Here is a 23,374-nt window from a genome sequence, read left to right as displayed (position 1 = left end):
TCTTCATGGCCCCGTTCTTCCCTCCAAAAGAAACTACCCACTAACCTGACTTTATATTTTTTTATTAATTAATTAATTAATTAATTAATTTATTGGCTGTGTTGGGTCTTTGTTGCTGCGCGCAGGCTTTTTCTAGTTGCGGCGAGTGGGGGCTACTCTTCGCTGCAGTGCACAGGCTTCTCCTTGCGGTGGCTTCTTTTGTCGCGGAGCACAGGCTCTAGGCGCTCTAGCTTCAGTAGTTGCAGCACGTGGGCTCAGTAGTTGTGGCTCACAGGCTCTAGAGCACAGCCTCAGTAGTTGTGGCACACAGGCTTACTTGCTCCATAGCATGTGGGATCTTCCCAGACCAGGGATCAAACCAGGGACACAGTCCCCTGCATTGGCAGGTGGATTCTTAACCACTGCGCCACCAGGGAAGTCCTAACCTGACTTTAAAGCAATCACTTTCTTACATTTCCTCACTGTTTATCATCCAAGCGTACATCCTTAAGCTCTATAATTTAGCCTTTCCTATTTTTTTAAAACTTCATGTGACTAACATCTTTCAACCTACAGATTATCCCTCTATTCCATTCTTTATTTTTCCTCATAAAACTTATTACCAAGTAGTATAGAAGTTTTCAAGGAAGATCATCTTTCTCCCTTAAAAGATCATATTATTCTTTAAACATTTCCTCAAAAGTTAACAAAAGTCAGGTCCACATGTAACAAAAGTCACATAAAAAGTGACAGACTACAATTACTAAATTAAACATCCTGAGAGAAATAACGGTAGGCTTTAGGCATTATTCAATTCTAAAACATTGCTACATCATATTTTACTTCATTGAGAATATAATCCAGAACAAGTTAAAATATTTTTGAAGAATGTATTGATGTTCATCATTTGTTTTTTCTGGCCACCCCACACAGCTTGTGAGATCTTAGTTCCTGGACCAGGGATCAAATCCAGGCCCTAGCAGTGAAAGTGCAGAATTCTAACCAGTGGACCACCAGGGAATTCCCAGATATTAATCATTGAATTCATAGGCAGGAACCACTGTAGGCAAAATTCCACAATTATAAAATAAATCCCATAATTTCCATCTCTGGCCCTGACAAAAACTGGTAACGAGCTTTTTCCACATATCCAACCCAACGTAAATAATTTTAACACCAAACAAAATAAATGCATCAACTATTTTCAAGCACTAGACAATAGGCAGAGCAAGACTACAATCCCACAATCCCACAGAGAAGGGAAACACAAAAGATGTACCAACGTTCACACTGGCTGTCTGCCTGGGCTAAATTTCCTAACCAATGAAAGAGAGAAAAAGGCCAAATAGAGAACAGAGATCCTACTGAGCTGAGGAAGTAGATAGTCTTTAGGGGCAGGGTTCTACAGAGAAGAGAGCTATTTAAAGAGGAGTCTCACAAGCCTGGTAGCAGTATCCCATAGGCTGTTGGTCTGGGTTCCATATGCCCAGAGCATAAGCTCTAGTGGAGAACAGCTACTTCAGGGACAGGAGCAAAAAGACAATACTAGAGGTCACGTAACATAGTGAGATGACAGGGTTCTTCCCACATGAATGGAAAGATTTTGTTAACATCCAAACATTCACCTCAGACACCAGAACAACCACCACTTAGAGACAGGGATCACACCCTAGAGTAGCCTTTCTCAATTGAGGTTCTAGCATGAGAATTAAGCCTTAATGCCCTAAGGGATATACTACATGTAATGAATCATCTTCTTTCCTGTACACCTAGAATGGTGTAATATGACCACCCTTAGAAAAAATTAGAAAACAGTAACACAAATTATTTTCTGTAGTTCAGATGAGAAACCTAGAGTAAGGACCAGTCTTAATAAAGCCTAAAATCAAGCCTTGGGAAGAAGAAGGAGAGTTGGCAATATATTAACTGCCTTCTAGAACTAAACACTCTTTAAAGGAAAAAAATACAAAATAAAAACAAACATAATCCAGACACTGTGCAACATATCCACAATGTCCAACATGCAACTGAAAAAAAAAATTCACAGACATGAGAAAAGACAGGAAAATGTGATGCAGTCAAGGAAATGAAGAGTCAACAGAAACAGATCCCAATATGACCCTGATGTTGAAATTAGCAGACGAGAAAGTTAAAGCACCTGTTATATGTTCAAGGATTTGAAGGAAAATATGGAATGAGCAGATACAGAAATCTTAGCAGAGGAATGGAAACTAAGAAAAATAACCAAGGTGAAATCACAGAAATGAAAGGTATAATATCAGAAATGAAACATTCACTGAATGGGCTTAACAGCAGACTGAAGATAGCAGAAGACAGGATCAGTGAACTTATAAACATGATACCAGAAACTAACCAAACTGAAATAAAGAAAAAAGACTGGGAAAAAAAAATGGACAGAGCTTTGGTAATCTGTAGTACAATGTCATGCAAACTAACACAGGTAAGCGGAGTACTAGAAGCAGGGAACAAAGCAGAAAAAACATTTTAAAAAACAACTCTTGGGCAAATCATAAACAAACTGCTGAACACCAAAGTTAAAGAAAAAATCTTGAAAGCAGTCATAGAAAAGCAATTCATATATATGTATAACTGAATCACTCTGCTGTACAGCAGAAATTAACACAACACTGCAAATCACCTATACTTGAATAAAATAAATTGAAAAAAAAAAGAAAACCGGGCTTCCCTGGTGGCGCAGTGGTTGAGAGTCCGCCTGCTGATGCAGGGGACACAGGTTCGTGCCCCGGTCCGGGAGGATCCCACATGCGTCAGAGCGGCTGGGCCCGTGAGCCATGGCCGCTGAGCCTGCGCATCCAGAGCCTGTGCTCCGCAACGGGAGAGGCCGCGGCAGTGAGAGGCCCGCGTACCGCAAAAAAAAAAAAAAAAAGAAAAAGAAAGCCTTAAAAACAAAAAAGAAAAGCAATTCATGACATGAATGACATGAGTGATGGCTGACTTTTCATCAGAAACACTGGAGGCCAGTGGACAATGGAATGACATTTTAAAAGCACTGAAAGGAAAAACTATCCAACCAGACTTGTATACCTAGCAAAAATGAGACTCAAAAAAGTCTTTCAGAAAAATGAAAGCTGAAAGAATTTTTCAACAACAGATAGGGTATTCAGAACTACAAGGAGTGAAAAGCATCAGAAATGGTAAACATGTGGCTAAATATTAAAGACTACAGTTGACTCTTGAACAATCAACCTAACTTTGAACTGTGTGGATCCACTTAAATATGTGAATTTTTTTCAATAGTAAATACTACAGTACTACACAATCCGAGTTTGGCTGAATCCATGGATACGTAACTGCAGATACAGAGGAATCGCAGATATGAAAGGCCAACTATAAGTTATACTCAGATTTTTCACTGCAAGGAGGATCGACACTCCTAACCCCTGCATTATTCAAGGGTTAACTGTAGTTTCTTTAATCTACTAAATTTCCGTTAAAAACAAAAGACTCTCTAAGCTAAAATAAGTTCATGGGTAGTGGGGTTTATAAGCAGAAGTAAAACATGTAATAGAATGAAGGATGGAAGGTAAATAGAATTCTTCTTCTAAGAGGATATTATGTAAAGAGTAAAAAGGTACAACAAATAAAATACTAAAAAAATTTGATTAACCCCATTTAAAGCAGGAAAAGATGAGTAAAAAACAGATGGAATGAATGGGAAATAGTGAGATGGTAGACTTAAACAGAGCCATATCAATTATCACATTAAACATAAATGAACTAAGTTGTTAACAGAAATGTAAAACAGACATTTTGTTTTATTTTTATCGGGGGCAACATAAGAATACAATGAACATTTCCTGTAGATACAATGAACCTATCTACAAAACAGAAACAGACTCATAGACATAGAGAATAGACTTGTGGTTGCCTGGGGGGTTGGAGGGTGGGGAGAGGGATGGACTAGGAGTCTGCGGTTGGTAGATGCAAACTATTACATTTAGAATGGATAAACAACAAGGTCCTACTGTGTAGCACAGGGATCTATATTCAATATCCTGTGATAATAAACCATAATGGAAAAGAATGTAAAAAAAGAATGTCTCTATGTGTATAACTGAGTCACTGCTGTACACCAAAGATTGGCACAGCATTGTAAATCAACTATACTTTAATTTAAAAAATAAAAATAAATGATCTGTGCCAAAAAAGAAAAGAAAAGGAAAGGAAAAAAATGGATCAATCTAAAGAGAGAAACACAAATCTGTTATTGTGGTTAGATGTGTCAACTCTTCTCTCAGTAACTGACAGAACTAGATGACCCCACACCCAACAACTGCAGAACATACATTCATTTCAAGTGCACACTGACCAAGGTGAGAGTATGATAGGCTTTACTTATTTATTTTTGGGGGCCATGCGGTGTGTCATGTGGGATCTTATAACCCAACCAGGGATCGAACCCACACCCCCTGCAGTGGAAGTGCAGAATCTTAACCACTGGACCACCAAAGAAGTGCTGCAAGTATGATAGGTTTTAAAATAAATCTCAACAAATTTCAAAAAGCTTGAAATCTTACAGATTATGTCCTTTGACATTCAGAATGTCAAAGAAACAATAACAGTAAGATATTTAGAAATGTCCCAATGTTGGATATTAAACACACTTCTAAACAATTGACATGTCAAGGAAGAAATCACAAGGGAAGGACTTCCCTGGTGGCTCAGTGGTTAAGAATCCACCTGCCAATGCAGGGGACACAGGTTCAAGCCCTGGCCTGGGAAGATCCCACATGCCGTGGAGCAACTAAGCCCATGCGCCACAACTGCTGAGCCCATGTGCCTGGACCCCATGCCCTGCCACAAGAGAAGCCACCGCAATGAGAAGCAGGTGCACTGCAACGAAGAGTAGCTCCCACTCAACACAACTCAAGAAAGCCCACACGCAGCAACGAAGACCCAATGCAGCCAAAAATAAAATAGTTAATTAATTAAAATTTTTAAAAAAAGAAATCATAAGGGCAACTAGAAAATATTTTTAACAGAATGATAATGAAAACAGTGTATCAATATTATGGGATACATTTACAGCTTAGATGAAAATGTATAGCTTTAAATGTCTACATTAAAAAAGAAGGGTTTAAAATCTATGTTCTAAGTTTTCATCTAAGGAAGCTAGAAAAAACCAGAGAAAATTAAACCCAAAGTAAATACAGGCATACCTTGAGGATATTGCAGGTTCAGTTCCAGACCACTGCAATAAAGTGAATATCGCAATAAAGTAAGTCACACAGGTTTTTTTTTTCTTTTTTTTTGGCTTCCCAGTGCACACAAGAGTTACATTTACATTACAGTGAGGTAGTCTATTAAGTGTACAATAGCATTATGTCTAAAAAAAGCAATGTACATACTTAATTAAAAAATATTTTATTGTTAAAAAATGCTAACCATCATCTGACAATGCAGATGGTTTGCCACAAACCTTCAATTTGTAAAAAAAAAACGCAGTATCTGTGACGTGCAATAAAACGAGGTATGCCTGAAGAAGGAAAGAAATGCTAAAGAGTTTTTTAAAAACCAATGAAAACACACAAACAATTGAAAACTTAACATAGCTAAAAGCTGGCTCATTAAAAGACTTTTGGAAGTCAAAAACCTTTAGCAAGACAAGAAAAAAGAAAAGAGAAAGAAAAATCATTAATCAATGAGATATATCACTATAAATCCTACAAACATTAAAATAGTAAGTGAATAGTATGAAATTTTTATGCCTATAAATTCAACAACTTAGCATCTAAACTGACACAAGAAGAAACTGAAACTATAAATACCCCTGTATGTATTAAAGAAATTGCATTTATAATCAAAACCCTTCCTCCAAAGGAAACCATAGGCCCAGTTGGTTTCACTGGTAAATTCTATCAAACATTAAAAGCAGGAATAATACTAATCTTAAACAAATTTTCTCAGATAACAAGAGGGAACACTTTCTAACTCATTTTCTATGACCACCATAACCTTGGTACCAAAAACACAAAGACACTAAAAGAAAATTATGAACCAATACTCTCATGAACAAAGATGCAAAAAGTCCTCAAGAAAATATAACAAAAATCAGCAACATATAAAAAGAAGAATACAGTATGACTAATTGGGATTTATCACAAGAATACAAGGTTGGTTCAAAATTTGAAAATCAAGGACTTCCCTGGTGGCGCAGTGGTTAAGGATCCGCCTGCCAATGCAGGGGGACATGGGTTCGAGCCCTGGTCCGGGAAGATCCCACATGCCACGGAGCAACTAAGCCCGTGAGCCACAACTACTGAGCCCATGTGCCACAACTACTGAAGCCCGCGCGCCTAGAGCCCGTGCTCCGCAACAAAAGAAGCCACCACAATGAGAAGCCTGTGCACCGCAACGAAGAGTAGCCCCCACTCACCGTAACTAGAGAAAGCCCATGCATAGCAACGAAGACCCAACATAGCCAAAAATAAAATGAATAAATTTTTTTTAAAAAATTGAAAGTCGATGCAATTCACTAGTCCATTTTTACTTTTCTATACTTTGCCCAAAGACCTGCTGGGACTACACTAAACTATTAATGGAAGAGTCTAAACTGCTTCTAAAAGAAATAGTCTACTGACAAACTTATCATTAGTCACATATGAGGGCTCCCCTATACGATCAACTTCTAGCCTTCACAGAACTTTAACATTCTGTTCTCCTTATATCAGAGATCAACATTTGAAAAGGAACATAAAGAATATAAAAAATCCCTCATCTTTTGCAGAAATAGAATGACTATTACACTGTACACTGGTTCCCAGTAAATCAGTCCATGCCTAGTCTAGTTCAAGAAAAAAAAAAATCTTTCTTAATGGTCCCTTTAATTAATGAAAGAAAAAGCCCATGGTTAGATAAAAATCTCACTATGAATTAGAAATGCACTAGAGCAACATGGTGTGCACTCAAATGCACTCCAACCCAGGAAACTTGTAATGAAGTTTCTCAACAAAAGGAACTATAAGATAGAGAAAGATCATTCTTTTAGGCATATTAAAGCACTAATTGATTAACATCATTGCTGTTGTTAATAGTATCACTGGAAAAAAGAAAAATAGTATCACTGGTTGCCCCCAAAGTTAAGGTGGCCTAGGAAAGCAACGGTTAGACCAGATATTGAGAACTATATAACTCAGCATGTTCTCTTCCTAGGAAATTCAGAGATATATTTTGTGTTCAAAATATACCCTTAACCCAAAAGTTCTGGTACATTTATCTACCTTTTTCATTACCTAACTCTTCTTTTATCTTAGTTTCACTGGCTTTATTGGTACTCCCTTAAATCCATTTTAGAAATAGGAAAATATAAATAAGAAAATATAATACTGAGGTTAAAGAGATTGTACTCATTTTATTTTATTATTTTTTAAAATTTATCTATTTATTTGTTTCTTTTATTTTTGGTTGTGTTGGTGCGCACCGGCTTTCTCTAGTTGTGGTGAGCAGGGGCTACTCTTTGTTGCGGTGCACGGGCTTCTCATTGCAGTGGCTTCTCTTGTTGCGGAGCACAGGCTCTAGGCATGCAGGATTCAGTAGTTGTGGCACGTAGGCTCAGTAGTTGTGGCTTGCGGGCTCTAGAGCGCAGGCTCAATAGTTGTGGCACACGGGCTTACTTGCTCCGCGGCATGTGGGATCTTCCCAGGCCAGGGCTCGAACCTGTGTCCCTTGCATTGGCAGGCGGATTCTTAACCACTGCGCCACCGGGGAAGCCCTGTACTCATTTTAGAATTGAGAAATACTACATTACTTTTTGAGCTATAAAGAAAGACAGATGTACCAAAAACACAGTAGTGAAAAAGGATGGACTGACATTTCAACCAAAGGTTAAAAAAATAGTAATTTTTAGTCTCTTTTCGATCAACAAACATAATGGGTTTACTTTACCTTAATTTCTATCCTTGCTCTGTGAGGAAAAAGCTGTCCAATCATAGAAAAGTCAGTTCCTACCATGCTGATGGCTAAGAAAAACATATCTGTTTCTGTAAAAGTAAAAGATTTAGAAAGACTGAGAATAATCTTCTAAATATTTCAGAGGAAAAAAATCTTACCGAAGTATATATTTTGAGTTAAAAATAAATTTGACAGTACTTAAGTTTTTTATTAAAGTCCAGTAAATCTTTTATCATAGAAATATATATCTACATACACGTACATAGACATATCTCAATTTTACTGCAAGGAACCTCATGGATCTATAAACACCTTCTTTAAACTTTTATACAGAAACATGGTTTAAGAAATTTGCATGTTCAAACCAAAGCAGCTGGAATTTTTAGAAAGACATTCTGCCTATCTGGTCTCAAGTGCCTTGAAGAAAACTGTCAGTCATAACCAGTATAATACTGCTGTTATGTAGGCAACTAAGACGTTCTAAGTAGTATGTGAAAGAAAGTAGCTAGAAAAATACACAAGAAACTGCTAATAGAAGTAACCTCAAGAGAACAGGATTGGGGAAGTCAAAGAAGTGAATCTTTCTTTTCATTCTGTATTATTCTGTTGTGTCTGAATTTTTTCCCAAAATAAACTGTATTATTTTTATAATAAAAGTAAGTACTAAGCAACAGCTTGCAACAGGTAATATATACTTTTCTAACTGTGTACTTTTTATCATTAAGACTGTGTTACACAATACTGAGGTAGAACATTATTAGGAGCATTAAAAATATTGTTCATTTTTCATTAAAATGGTATTTGTTGTACAGGGATTTGACAAAGAATATTCCAGCCAAAATGACCATAATGCTAACTCCTCAAAAGATTTCTAAGATAAAGTCAGAGGTATAGTCGCATCGTGGGGGGCAGGGGAAAGGTGCCAATAAAACTAGCTAGAGAAAAAAATTTGCTAGTTTGTTTTTTTTTTGTTTTTTTTTTTACTTAGGGGAGACCTGGTTTAATTCAGAAACCGAGAAAATAATTCACCTTGTTTCCAATAAATAATCTACACAATTTAAAATGAAAATCAGTTACCTTTATTTGACCATGGTTTAGAGTAATAGTTTTTCCTAAAGCTGGAGTATGTAGTTGTAGAACCACGCTCAAATATGGGGTCATTTTCCTCAACAACACAGGGGCCTTTGGTCCTTAAAACTTCTACAGTTAAACTGAAAAACAAGTAAGGAAACAAACAGTGAGATTTTAATAGCTATATTTTGAAATTTACCATGGTAAAATCATATCAAAAGTATAATATACATTTGAAGTACGTATATTTTCCAAGACTCTGCAGATTTTCACTCTAGGAAGCAAAAAGAAATGTCAACTTTTTTTCAAAATCCTTAACAGCAATATAAAATTTACAAAATATCTTTAGGCCACCTAAATAATTGTTTTTTACTGACTTCTGCATGCCCCCTATATTTAATATATATTATCTTATCATGCAATACCCAACAGGGGATACTGCGAAATATAAGCATTTTATATTTACATTTTATATTCCTGCACACAAAGCAGTTAAATATGCTTTTAAGAATTTAATTACCAATAAAATCATCATCACCAAATAGTGGAAACAATATGCAAAAACAATTATCATTAATAGCATTACATTTATGTTTATCATAGAATTTACATAGTATAAAACAATTTATTACTAATAAAACTGTCAGAAGACTTTCCATCCCTCTTTTTTATTTCCTTACTAATTTAACTTTTTTTATTTTTAAAAATATTTATTTGGGGCTTCCCTTGTGGCGCAGTGGTTGAGAGTCCTCCTGCCAATGCAGGGGACACGGGTTCGATCCCTGGTCCGGGAGGATCCTGCATGCTGCGGAACAACTAGGCCCGTGCACCACAACTACTGAGCCTGTGCTCTAGAACCCATAAGCCACAACTACTAAGCCCACGGGCCGCGACCACTGAAGCCCGCACGCCTAGAGCCCACACACCTAGAGCCCGTGCTCTGCAACGAGAGAAGCCACCATGGTGAGAGGCCCACGCACCGCAGCAGGGAGCGGCCCCCGCTCGCCACAACTAGAGAAAGCCTGTGTGCAGCAACAAAGGCCCAATACAGCCAAAAACAAATAAATAAATTTATAAATTAAAATATTTATTTGGCTGCACCAGGTCTTAGTTGCAGCACACAGATCTTCGTACCCTCGAATGGGATCTTTAGTTGTGGCACGCAAGAATCTTTTAGTTGCGGCACGCAGGATCTAGTTCCCTGACCAGGGATCGAACCTCGGCCCCCTGCATTGGGAGCACGGAGTCTTAACTGCTGGTCCACTAGGGAAGTCCCTTATCTTCTTTTTTTTAAAAACACACATAAGAAAAAAAGAAAAAAAAACCACATTGGAAAGACAACTAAATTCCACAATGCCAAATTTGAGAAATTTAATGTTATAACTAAGAAATTAAGCCAGAAAGTCAATTAAAAATCATAAAATATGTTAAACCTATGTTTCATTGTATTTTCAATAGTTAACACCACACACCAGAATATGGTATTAGTTAATAATACATAGCTTGAATATTGACATCAAGGCTGAGTCAATCTTCGAAATATATTCTCAGTGGAGGACATCATGTGATTAGTTCAATAGCTCATCTCAATTACCAGTAAAATTAGTAAAACAATGGTAGTAGGTTAGTGGGTGGCAGGTCAGTAGTACCATCTTCTCATATAAAGGACAGCATTATAAAAATTTCTGAAAATTATAAATGAATGTAACCCATCTTTCTATTTATAACATCCATTATGCAAATATAAACATTAGAGTCTAAGTGACAGTGACAAATACAGAAACTCAATGTCTCATTAGACAAAGCTCATTTGTTCTCATAAAACCACAATCTATCTCTCTCTCTTTTTTAACTTACCTTTCTTCATCCAAAATAATAGAACCATCTTCTGCCACTTTTACTCGAGGAACCAGCAATGGCCCATCATCCATCTCCTCTTCTATTTCTTCATTATCTTCACCATCAGGAGTACTCTTACCTTCTTGCCTACCAAATGTAAAGGTAGGTTAATTCATACAGCTATGAGAAATATTCCCTGAACATTATGAACTTCTAAAACAAATTACTGCACTTTCAACCTTCTAGCTATTTCCCACTTTCCCTATAACCTAATTGAAAATACTATGTGTTGTTAAGGCCATGGTTATAAGATTTTCTCAAATTTTATCTAGTAGCATTTAATAGGAGTCTTTACTCTATTGAAGAGAAATAAATGCTCATCTTTTCTATCTCAACAGAGTATAAGAGTAAACCGTCCAATAGTATGGAATTAACAAAAATAACCCTTACAGCATTAGTTTCCAGATCATGTTATTACCTCTTCAGAACAACCCTTGGGGGTTAGTTTTTCATGCCCATTTGAAACTTGGAGAAGATAAATTACTTTTGCTCTAGATTACACAACAGTAAGAACAGACCAAGAAGCCAAACAGTTTTCCAAATAATGACTCCAAATTCCATATACTTTCCATTCAATTACATTATCTCCTTAAGGTCTTATTGAAAGAAACATAACCTATAAATCTGTAAAAACATAACCTATTTCTGAAGCTTGTGAGTTCTGCTTTAAAACAATGTGGATTCTAAGAAAGGGTAATCATTACGGGGTATTTCCTGGCAGTCCAGTGGTTAGGACTTGGCGCTTTCACTGTAGTGGCCCGGGTTCAATCCCTGATTGGGGAACTAAGATCCGGCAAGCCACACGGTGTGGAAAAAAGAAAAAAAGAGTAATCATTACTTAATGATTGTTACTTGAAGCAACAACCAGAAAGCCCCAATGTTTCTGCTAATTTTCCACAATTCCCTACCTTGAATTACAAGTCTACAATAACCTCCTAGGAGGTCTCTTGGAGGGATTTCTTAGGAATAAACTAATACATGACAGTGAAGGCTTGAACACAAAAAGAGACTCTCTAACTGGCATCAAAACTATACCTACTGAAAAAACAAAAAACAAAAAACAAAACTATACCTACTGAAGGAAAGTGTATACAAAATGCTTAAAAAAAAAGAAAAGGAAGGGGAAAGGAGAAAGGAAAGAAAAAGGAGGAAATAGAAAAAAACTATATGTTTGCTTGGATAGACATAGACTAGAATTAGAAAGATAAGTTAAAAATGTGGTAACATTTGTGGCCTCCAGGAAGACGGACTAGACGGCAGAAAAACAAAGTTGGAAAACTTTTCTCAGTACACTTTTGTTCCTTTTGAATTTTGTACCATGTGAATATTATTATTCTGAAACAAAACCCTTTTTAATTCTAAACGCTTTAATTTAAAATCATAACTCTATTTATACATGTAATATACAAGGAGTGTGAGGCTTTTATGTTGACTTAACTCAAGCAGTAACTTTTATTCTTGTGATTCCATTTAAAAATTCCTATCACATGTAATTTAACTAAAACAGGAAGCATCATTTGTTTTTTGGGGGTTTTTTTTTGTGGTACGCGGGCCCCTCACTGCTGTGGCCTCTCCCGTTGCAGAGCACAGGCTCCGGACGCGCAGGCTCAGCGGCCATGGCTCACGGGCCCAGCCGCTCCGCGGCATGTGGGATCCTCCCGGACCGGGGCACGAACCCGCGTCCCCATCGGCAGGCAGACCCTCAACCACTGCGCCACCAGGGAAGCCCTGATTTCATTTTTTTTTTTAATTTACCCATAACAGAATATATTCAAAACAGATGAGATGCTTACTCTCTTGTCTGGACTGGTGTCAATGATTTTTCAGTTTTCTTTTCTTGCTCCAGTGAAGAACTATTAAACACAAGTCAAAACATACCTTTTAATAAATAAGTAATTTACATTTTGTCAATTCTATCTGAGGAAGAAGCAAATAATTTTAACTTGCAATTTTTTTATGATATACCATAACACTACCATTAATGATGGTGTGGTCCAACACTCCATTTTTCAGTCAAAAACTTTTGTCATCAATATAAATAATTTGTTAGGCCCTAAGTAGGGAATACTTTTCCCTCTAATTCCTCAGTGAAGGCATGAAACAACCTAAGTGGCTTGTTTCCAACTCCTAGATGTCAAACAACTCAAAACCTAGGTTTCTGGCTCTTCTCTTAACTAAGCCAAAGATGTACTGAGCCTGAAAAAGACTACACTGAAAATATGCCATTACTCCTACATCCACCTGCTACACCATCAACAACACAGTGAGGAGATTTATTATAAACTCTCTGCCTCCCCAGGCTAACTTTGACTAAAGAAGCTTTGTTCTTGGAGGATTTGTTAATCAAATGTCACTGTACTTAACGAGGAGGTAGGATATAAAAATAAGATCACCCCTTTAGATCACCTTATAGTATGTAAGAAATGTAAATGGCAAACTTGATTAGAGAAAAGTTGTTTAGTTGGTTTTACTGCATCTCGGTAATAAAACAAAAGAAATTTTTTTTTAATCTCAGAGGTAAAGGGCATCTTTACCATCCCAAGAAAACAGTTACTTGAAATAGCACTAATTTTTTTTGTTGTTTTTTTGGTTTTTTTGCCTGTATTGGGTCTTCATTGCTGTGTGCGGGCTTTTTCTAGTTGCGGCGAGTGGGGGCTACTCTTCATTGTGGTGCGCGGGCTTCTCACTGCAGTGGCTTCTCTTGTTGCGGAGCATGGGCTCCAGGCACATGGGCTTCTCTTGTTGTGGCTCACGGGCTCTGAGGCGCAGGCTCACGGGCTCTGGGGCGCAGGCTCATTTGTGGCACACGGGCTTAGCTGCTCCGCGGCATGTGGGATCTTCCTGGACCAGGGATCGAACCTGTGTCCCCTGCATTGGCAGGCGGATTCTTAACCACTGAGCCGCAGGGAAGTCCGAAATAGCACTAATTTTTGTTATAAAATTCTTATCCAAAGGACATCATATGTGCTATAAATTTTGTCAACATGTTGTTGGAAAACATGAAACCATACTTTAAAAGTGATACTTACTTAAATCACTATATACTCAAAGAAAGTAAAATAGAAATAAAGTTTACTTACGTCATTGGATTGTTATTTGGCAGGTAATATATGAAGTCTCTCATAGTCATTTTGGACCGATCTGGTGGCCTCTGACTTTCATTTACAGCATATTTGTTTTTCCATTGCTTCTAGATACACAAACACACAGAGATACGCTTCTATAAATATAGAAGAATTTTAGGGGAATTCCCTGGCAGTCCAAAATAATAAAAATATTATTTTAAAAAATAAAAATATTTTTAAAAATATTTTATTTTAAAAAATAAAAATAAAAAAAATAAAAATAATAAAAATAAATTTTAAAAAATTTTAAAAAAGAAGAATTTTACATGTATATATTTAAGTATACAGCCTACTGCTGTATTCATTGCAAATGCTTGAAGATTATTCCTATCACAATTATGCCTAATTTGAGGAAAAAATTTATAAACTTATATTAAAAAGTTGTAGCACATAAAGGAGTTTTAAAACACTAAAGTGACTGGGACTTGGGACTTCCCTGGTGGTCCAGTCGTTAGGACTCCAGGCTTCCACTGCAGGGGGCCGGGGTTCGATCCCTGGTCAGGTAACTAAGATGCCGTGTGCCACGTGGCACAGCTAAAAAAATAATAAATAAATAAATAAAGTGACTGGGACTGCGTAAAAGCTCAATGTATAAAATCATGCTTACTGATGCTGACTAACTACAATAGTGTACTGAAAATTTATATATAGCTTTTATTTGCCCTGTAGTGAGTTGGAATTCTGTATATTTTATAAAAATCTTGAAGCAAATGTTTAATTTTTAATTCCCCCAAATAAATCTAACTAAGCAGATTCTAAAAAACAGAGAACATTTTTAGAGGCTTAGATTTTAGAAGATATGAATTCAAATCCCATATCCTCCACTGATGTTTGACACAAAGCAAACAACCTCTCTGAGCTTATTTCCTCCTCCTCCTGTGTAAATAGTGATAGCCACTTCGCACAGCTGAGATATTTAAACGAGATAACGAATATAAAGCACCAAGGGGGAATTCCCGGGCAGTCCAGTGCTTAGGACTCCATGCTTTACTGCCAAGAAACTAAGATCCTGCAAGCTGTGCGGCACGGCCAAAAAAAAAAGCACCAAGATAAGTGCCTTCCTCTTAGTTAAAAAAAGGAGGGCATTCTATAAATTAATAATAAGAGCTGACATTTGTCGGGCTCTTACTATTTGCTAGACACTAGTCTAAATTTGTCAATTTAGAAAACATCACCAATTCATTTTGCTCAACTACACTTGTCTTAATTCAAATGAATATAACTTGCGTCAATTGGACATCTTCAGGAAAAATCTCACTGAAGGTTTAGTTTATAAATACATCTGTAGGCGTATCTGTATATGTGTGTGCACACATGTAAAACTTCTATTTGTGGCCTCCGCCAAAAACAATGAAAGATATAGATGAAAAAAATACACAAAAATTAATATCGTGGAAAAAATAGCTTATTAACTCTATAGTGCTTCTCAATCGTTCTGTTAACAAAAGGGGATATTCTGGGACTTCCCTGGCAGTCCAGTGGTTAAGACTCTGCGCTTCCATTGCAGGGGGCACGGGTCCAATCCCTGGCTGGGAAAGATCCAGCAGCCAAAAAACAAACAAACAAACAAACAAAAGGGGATATTCTATTACCATGAGGGATGTTACTTGGTTTTGTTTCCCTCATCAAAATGCTACAGATGCTTGTTCTTCCTCCAAATGATGCCTAACATAAAAACAGAAATCTAGCAGGCAACAGTCAAAATTCTGATTTTTCTACCATACCTTCTCTTTCCTCAATTCTTCTTTTAACATTTCTCTCAGTTTCTGGGCTTTATATATTCGGTATCTGTCTGAGCATGGCTGTTTCTCTTTTGTTGGAACAGGGTTTGGCTGTGGAGCTTCTTGATTAACTGTAGATAAAGGATGAGGTTCTGAAGGAACACTGACACTAGGTTTAACCAGACTAAAAGTACTTGATACTCGCTTTCTTCTCTGTGAAACAGTAGAGGAAGATTTACTGGATTCTTCAACATCCTTCCCACCATCAGTCTTTTCATCACTGTTGAAATTTTAAAAGAAAAAAATAAGGGCACCATGGATCTTCTTTTAAATATTTGAGCCTTAACAACTAGTCTGACAAAAACCCAAAAGAGCAAAATCTCATTATTAATAATCAATGACTTCAACAGAGGTTGCAATAAAATTTTTGTTCAGTACATCTTTTTAACAGATATGGAATTCTAATGAAGACTGATGATCCTTTTCAAACTTCAAATCCCTAAGAACATTATAGCACATAATTTTATGCTCATGCTAGGTACCTCAAAAAACAAACAAAAAAAACCTAAGTTACAAAACAAAGCTTAATTTGCCTAATTTGAATTATTCGATAACTGAGAGGTTTTTTTCTTTTGATAGTTCTAAAAAAAATTTTTTTAATTGAAGTATATAGTTGATTTACAATATTATATTAGTTTCTGGTGCACAGCATAGTGATTCAGTATTTTTACAGACTGTACACCATTAAATGAGAGTTGTTTTTTAAAATTAAGTTTATAATCCACATTGACACTTTCTAAAGTGATCTAAATTTTTGGCATTTTACTTTAATTATCAACTTGAGATCAGTTAAACCAAACAAAATATCAAACCTCTGAAATATTTGTATTGCAGTATTTGAAGACATTCATTTAGCTACATTAATCAAACCAAATTCTGTTTGAGGCAAAAATCATTTATCTTTTGTCAGGTATAACTCTACTTATTCAGCTATCAAAATAAACTCTTCACTCAAAAAAAGTACTCAGTAGGGACTTCCCTGGTGGCGCAGTGGTTGGGAGTCCGCCTGCCGATGCAGGGGACACGGGTTCGTGCCCCGGTCCAGGAGGATCCCACGTGCCGCGGAGCGGCTGGGCCTGTGGGCCGTGGCTGCTGAGCCTGCGCGTCCGGAGCCTGTGCTCCGCGGCGGGAGAGGCCACAGCAGTGAGAGGCCCGCGTACCGCAAAAAAAAAAAAAAAAAGTACTCAGTCACTTCAAATTACATATCCAAATTCAGATTGGATATAAATATTTCAGGAATGGCCTGAAAGCAAATTAAGAGGGTGTAAGTCAAGAATTAAAAGCAGTCTACTTTTTTCATATGTTATGATTAGTTTTATATAAAAGTGAAAAAATGCCTAAACTATAGAATAACTTTTCCAAAAAGTATCCAATTTAAATTCTTATCTCAGCCCTTATAATGTGATACATGTGCCATTTGCATTTCACCCAATCAACATGAATGCATAAGGACAGAACATATACCCTATGGATTTTTACAATTAGCAAAGACCCACCAAAAAAAAAGGAAACACATGATAAAAAACCAAGTATAGTCCCTAAATGTCAAGTCTAAGAAAGCAATATCCTTGAGCTTAAATGTCTCAAGACTACAGAATAAGTAATTTACTAAATTATCAATAATCATACATTCACATGAAGTTAACAGGATCTCTGTGAACTTTATTAATTTAACAGTAACTGGTATTTCTATTCCACTGTTGGGAGAAATTCTGAAACAAATTCATGTAAGAAACTTGGAAATTACTAAGCATAATTAAGCTATCAAAATAATACTCTATACTCAGCACCAGCTGAGGTCAACAGAAGCCAAGCCAAAAGAGAAAAGAATAAAATTGTCACCTTCCTGTCACAGTATAAATTTATACCATCTCACTGTTATTTAATAGGGTTGATTTTCATTGGTTTCCTCACATTTATAGTATAAAAACAGAGACCATTATTAGCTCAACATGTCTTAACTTTAACTACTTTGCTCCATCACCTTTAAACACCTAAAGGTAGGCAACTATTCTGTCATGTCCCGTGCAAGACAGTTTATATCAGTTATTTCTAATCTCCACAATAAAGAGTTACATTATCCCCATTTTGCAGATGAGTACATTCTGCCTGGGCAAAGTCCATAAACTGTTAACTTAAGTAGAAGAATCCTGAATCTAAATGTGGTACATGACACATGCTTTTCTGTTCAGAAAACATGGTCACCATAGTTAAAGGGGCACACCCTCAAATCAAAACAAGTAACCAGTTCCTTTCCATTGACATAAATCAGCAGAATCAAAGTAACACTGCTCTTCTTTTAAAAAAAAAATGTTTTCAAGATTTAAAAAAAAACAACTTACTCCCGTAAAGTACTCCAAAAGAATGAAAACTGCGGTAATCTAAATGCTCTAATGAATAGCACCACGTGTGGATTTTCTTGAAGATTGCTAGACCTGGATTCCTCCCACCACCACTTGAAGACATGGTCGCCTCCCCGAGAATCTACACGCTGTAACAAAATCCACACTTGCCTCACCGTGGTTAGAGGGACCAACTACAGTTGGCAGTGTGTTCCTCGGCCTCAACTGTCAGGCTTAGTACAAGCGAGGGGGTACTTCTACGGTAAAGTTTCTTTGCTCAGCTTCCAGGTGACACGCCCGGAGAGGCGGGGCAGATGAAAATGCTCCCCTCTGCAAGTACTTACCTGCTCTTGGGAGTCTTTTCTCGGAGCTCCTTTTCCCCACAATCCACCGGGGGCACATCTGTGGATTCCGCTGGCTTTGGGACAGAGGCCGCTGCAGGCTCCGGCGGCCTGGGAGCCTCTCGTTCACGCTGTGGATTGGGGGCGGTGGAGCCCCTGGCGCCTGCTCCAGGCCTGACATTGGGCTTCACGCTAAGGCGTGCCCTGCGGAACATGGCGGAGCCAGGGGGCCCGGGGAGGCGACCCCACGGCCGCTCTCAACCCCGAGCCCCGACCGCTGCCTGGAGAGGGCTTTAGGAACTACGCCCTTCCCACAAAGCCACACCAACAGCCCAGCGGGCAGCTACCGCAGTTTTACTCCCCCGCCGCCGCCTCCGATCTCCCGCCGCCGCCTCTTCTTCATGACCCTGCTACACTAATAGCTAAGTTTCCCCCGGTACCTCGTTCCCCCGCCCTCAGAGGGCGCCGGAACTGATTACGTCATCATCCAGCGCCGCGGAATGACGCACAGCACCGGAGCCATGGTAACCGTCAAGTTACGGAGCCTGGGTTACCGGTGAACCGGAAATTGAGACGCCAGACGGTGTACTCTTCCTTCTCCAGGGCTCCTTAGGATTTGTTCAAAAGAGCAGAAGGAGGTAGGCAGTCCTTCAGTCCAAACTTTTACAGGAACTATTAAAATCCCTGGCCGTAGGACTTCCCTGGCTGTCCAGTGGTTAAGACTCCGCGCGTCCACTGGGAGTGGTGCGAATTCCATCCCTGGTTGGGAACTAAGATCCCTCAAGCTGCGCGGCGAGGGGGGGCTGAGGGTGGGGGGGATGAGAATGCAGGCAAAAACAAAAACAAATTGCTGGCTTTTTTTTTTTTTTAAGAGGGTCCGGTAGAACGCTGCCTGTTCATCAGCGCATCCCTAAGGCTTAAAAATTCTAAAACGAGGGGCTTCCCTGGTGGCGCAGTGGTTAAGAATCTGCCTTCCAATGCAAGGGACACGGGTTCGAGCCCTGAGCCCTGGCGGGGGAAGATCCCTGTGCGCCACAACCACTGAGCCTGAGCTCTAGAGCTCGCGAGCCACAACTACTGAGCTCCTGTGCCACAACTACTGAAGCCCGCGCACCTAGAGCCCCTGCTCCGCAACAAGAGAAGCCCTCACACCACAACGAAGAGTAGACCCCGCTCACCGCCAACTAGAGAAAGCCCAAGCACAGCAACGAAGACGCAACACAGCCATGAATAAATAAATATATATTTTTAAAAATTCTAAAATGAGTAGAACATAGATTAGAAATTAAAGTGTGAAGAAAGTGATAATAGATAACTCCTAGGAAGGGAACTGAGTTCCTGGGAAACACATCGTGGGAAAAAAGAACATTCACTGTATATCCTTGTTTACTTTTTAATGTGAATGTAATACCTGTTCAAAAATTATTATAGTTAATGGGAATTCCCTGGCGGTCCAGTGGCTAGGACTCCGCGCTTTCAGTGCTGAGGGTATGGGTTCCATCCCTGATCAGGAAACAGGTCCCGCAAGCCCTGCGGCACAGCCAAAAGTTTAAAAAGAAGAAAAAAAGGAAAAAAATATGGCTAAAACTTTGTAAATTTTTTAAAAAATATGTTATTAGGCTCATTTTGGGAGAAACATGGAACTTTTTAAATATATATATATTTCTAATTTATTTTGCTGCACTGGGTCTTAGTTGCTGCACTCGGGATCGTCATTGTGGTATGCGAGATCTTAACTGGTGGCATGCATGCAGCATCTAGTTCCCTGACCAGGGATCGAACCCCGGGCCCCCTGCAGTAGGAGCTCAGAGTCTTACCCACTGGACCACCAGGCTAGTCCCAAAACTTTGTAAATTAACGTAAGCATTCTTAATCTGCTTCAGGAGAGAGCAACTGAGCAATAAGCAAGACATTCTGTGTGGGAAAGGAAAATTCAACAAATGAACAAGATAATTTAAGAATTATTAAATGCCATGAAAGAAATTTATAGGGTGATATGACAGAGGTTAATGGGAGGCTGGTTTACTTTATGTAGGGTGGTTAGGGAAGTCCTCTATGATGAGAGGAAAAATGTCCAGAGATGAGGCTGACTCTAGAGATTATGGGCCAGTGTTTGAACCAGTAGTACAATTCCCCTGATGCATAGAAAACAAAGGCCTGACTTCCTTCTTGGAAGGAGAAGAAAATTCTACAAGAACATCCTGCTACATTAATGACAAAATGTCAAAGGAATAAAATCCCGAACTGATTGAAGAGATTGCTAGGTCCAGAAGGAGAAAGAAGAGAGACAAGTGTTTTTAAGAGTAGGAAAGCAAGGCTGAAAGTACAGAGAGAAAAGATTCTTTCAAGACTGGGAAGGAAATGGAGGTCTGTGGGCTCCCTCCAGTACTCTGGAGAGAGAATAGGACCTCAAACACACCTAAGGAAGCTCAAGGACCTGAGAAAAATAACCCCTGCTGCAGATATCTCAGGAATCTTGGCGCTACTGCCAGAACCGTACAGCTTTGAACAACATATTCCAGTATAGACTGAAGACATAAGGCCTTTCCCCAAACGCTCTGTTTCACCTAAGAGTCTATGGTATTCCCACATTTCTGCAGGTAAAGAAGTAAATAATGACTAGGATTTAATTTCCTATTTGTAAAGGGTTGGGAACAGAGTCAGATTCAATTTTACTATTTAACATAAAATCATAAGCTATTTGTTACACATCCCAAGTTTGTACAGTGTTTTTTTTCGAATTTTTGAATTTTATTTTATTTACTTTTTTATAGCAGGTTCTTATTAGTCATCAATTTTATACACATCAGTGTATACATGTCAATCCCAATCGCCCAATTCATCATTTTAAAGTAATTCTGAGACTCGCGTTTTGATCGTGGCTCAGCTCACGGCTAGCTGTGTGACCTTGGGCGGTCACATAATTCCTCCTAGTTTGTACAGTCTTAACGGCATCATAGTAATTTTAAAAGTCTCTAGTTTTCTCTGGCAGACACACCCAACATTTCTTGTATACATGGGATACATCATGTGTATCCCTACAACTCAAAAACTGTATTTTCGGTTGCAAAGAAAAAGCTCAGTTAGACTCTTAAGACCACATACAGAAACAACTCTACTTAAGTTCAATCCCAAACTCCTTCCCTCCCTTCCTCTTTAGATGGTCTCTTTATCTCTATAAAGAGCCTGGCCAGAAAGTCAATCTTTCCCCTGCTCAAGTTACTGCAGAAGAGGTCCCTAAGTGGAGACACCTGGCCTGTAAGCAGTATTGAGGAGGAGGGGTGGGACATAGGGAGAGTGATAAGCATGAAAGGCTCTCTGAGGTTGAAAGAATGATGACAAGTATAGCTAGTATGTTGAGTGCTATCCTGTGCTGGGCACTTACTACTTCACATATATTAATTTGATTAATGAAGGAGGTACAGTTACCTCCCCATTTTACTAGTAAGGAAGCTTTAATGCAATGAAATGACATTCCCAAGTTCACACAACTACTCATTGGGAGAGCTGGGCTTTCAACCCAGACATTCCATCTCCAACACCCTCAGGTAATTTTTATGAGATGAAATAAAAATTGTTGAAGCTTGGTCTTATATACTTGGAGGTCCATTATAGTATTTTCTATACTTTTGTATATGTTTGAAATCTTCCAAGTTAAAAACTTAAAAAAAAAAAAGGGTGATTTCAGGGTGTCCAGACTAACTCTACACATTTCTCAGTTTGTAATAATTAACGGAATAGATGAAGAAAATAAGTATCAAGCATCTTTACACGTCTGTTTCTAGCAATGGCAGATGCTCCATAGCTTTTACATAGGTTTAAGGTTATTCTGGGCTATTCTGAATTCGTGGTAAGACTGCATTCCCTAGCATTCTCTCCCCATCACACAACCCAGGCACAGAGCCACAGAACTCCTAAAGTACTGTCGACCGTGACAAGCGCACTGGGATCAAACGGGAAATGAACAGACTTTAGAGTCCGTTTTAAATTTGAATCTTATTTCTACCCGTCCCTACCTATTAGGTCAGCGCTTCTGGTCTCAGAGTCTCAGTCGCCTGTTTCGTAAAATGAGAACAATGAAGTCTACCTTGCAGGCTTGGTGCGTGAATAAAGAAGGAAAATATGGGGCTCCCCTGGTGGCGCAGTGGTTGAGAGTCCGCCTGCCGATGCAGGGGACACGGGTTCGTGCCCCGGTCGGGGAAGATCCCACATGCCGCGGAGCGGCTGGGCCCGTGAGCCATGGCCAATGAGCCTGCGCGTCCGGAGCCTGTGCTCCGCAACGGGAGAGGCCACAACAGTGAAAGGCCCACGTATAGCAAAAAAAAAAAAAAAAAAAGGAAACTATGAAGGGCCAACACTGGCTTTCAAAGACTTAACCCTCAATCCGTTCTGTCCCCGCCTCTGCAACGGGATGTAAAAAAGCTAACTTTCCTTTTCGAAAAGTTAGATATTGTAGCGTTTAACATCGTTATCAAAAAAATAGGGGCTGGCTAAGTCCCAGTGACCGGTATACACAGGGAAAATCCACACACGTCCATGCCTCGCTCAGACACAGGGCTCGCTTTCTCCACTCTAGCAAACTTAAACGGCCGAAACGCCCCGGGGACGGATGACTAACCCCGGAGCTGCGGCTCCTGGGCCCTAGTCGGGCACCGCCCCGCCCCCGCCCCCGCCCCCCACCGGCCACGCACGCGCAGTCACTCGCCGGCCACGGCGACTGCTGTTGTCTGGCTTCGTTGGGCTGGGCCGTCCACCGAGCACAGGCGTGTCCCTGCTGAGGGCCCGCGCGGGCTTAGGCTTCCAGATCGACGGGTGGGGACGGCTGCTGAGCGTGCGAACAAGTCTTTGCTTTTCCGAGTCGCTCTTTTCCAGGCTCGGTCCGGTGGTCAACATGGCCCGTGAGT

At 39.1% G+C, this 23,374-nt stretch overlaps 1 protein-coding gene across 6 annotated transcripts in view; it reads right to left on the bottom strand.

Moving 5' to 3' along the window:
* The window catches only part of BDP1 (BDP1 general transcription factor IIIB subunit), an 88,608-nt gene extending 69,698 nt beyond the window's left edge, over positions 1 to 18,910 (bottom strand). For 4 of the 6 annotated variants that reach the window (XM_019929888.3, XM_019929890.3, XM_019929889.3 and 1 more), the window contains exons 1-7: positions 18,474 to 18,906; positions 15,731 to 16,007; positions 13,962 to 14,071; positions 12,675 to 12,734; positions 10,840 to 10,968; positions 8,989 to 9,122; positions 7,906 to 8,000 (exon numbers count right to left, since the gene is read on the bottom strand). In XM_019929888.3, the coding sequence (XP_019785447.2) occupies positions 7,906 to 8,000; positions 8,989 to 9,122; positions 10,840 to 10,968; positions 12,675 to 12,734; positions 13,962 to 14,071; positions 15,731 to 16,007; positions 18,474 to 18,685 (1,017 nt within the window). In that variant the 5' untranslated portion in view covers positions 18,686 to 18,906. Of the gene's footprint in view, positions 1 to 7,905; positions 8,001 to 8,988; positions 9,123 to 10,839; positions 10,969 to 12,674; positions 12,735 to 13,961; positions 14,072 to 15,730; positions 16,008 to 18,473 lie in introns of all 6 variants that reach the window. The other 2 variants (XM_019929893.3, XM_019929891.3) reach the window with 2 other exon arrangements.
* Positions 18,911 to 23,374: the final 4,464 nt, after the last annotated feature.

The sequence above is a fragment of the Tursiops truncatus genome, chromosome 3, assembly GCF_011762595.2.
Source record: "Tursiops truncatus isolate mTurTru1 chromosome 3, mTurTru1.mat.Y, whole genome shotgun sequence".
NCBI lineage: Eukaryota > Metazoa > Chordata > Mammalia > Artiodactyla > Delphinidae > Tursiops > Tursiops truncatus.
Note: the sequence above shows the minus strand (reverse complement) of the source record. Positions and strands in the feature narration are given on the sequence as shown.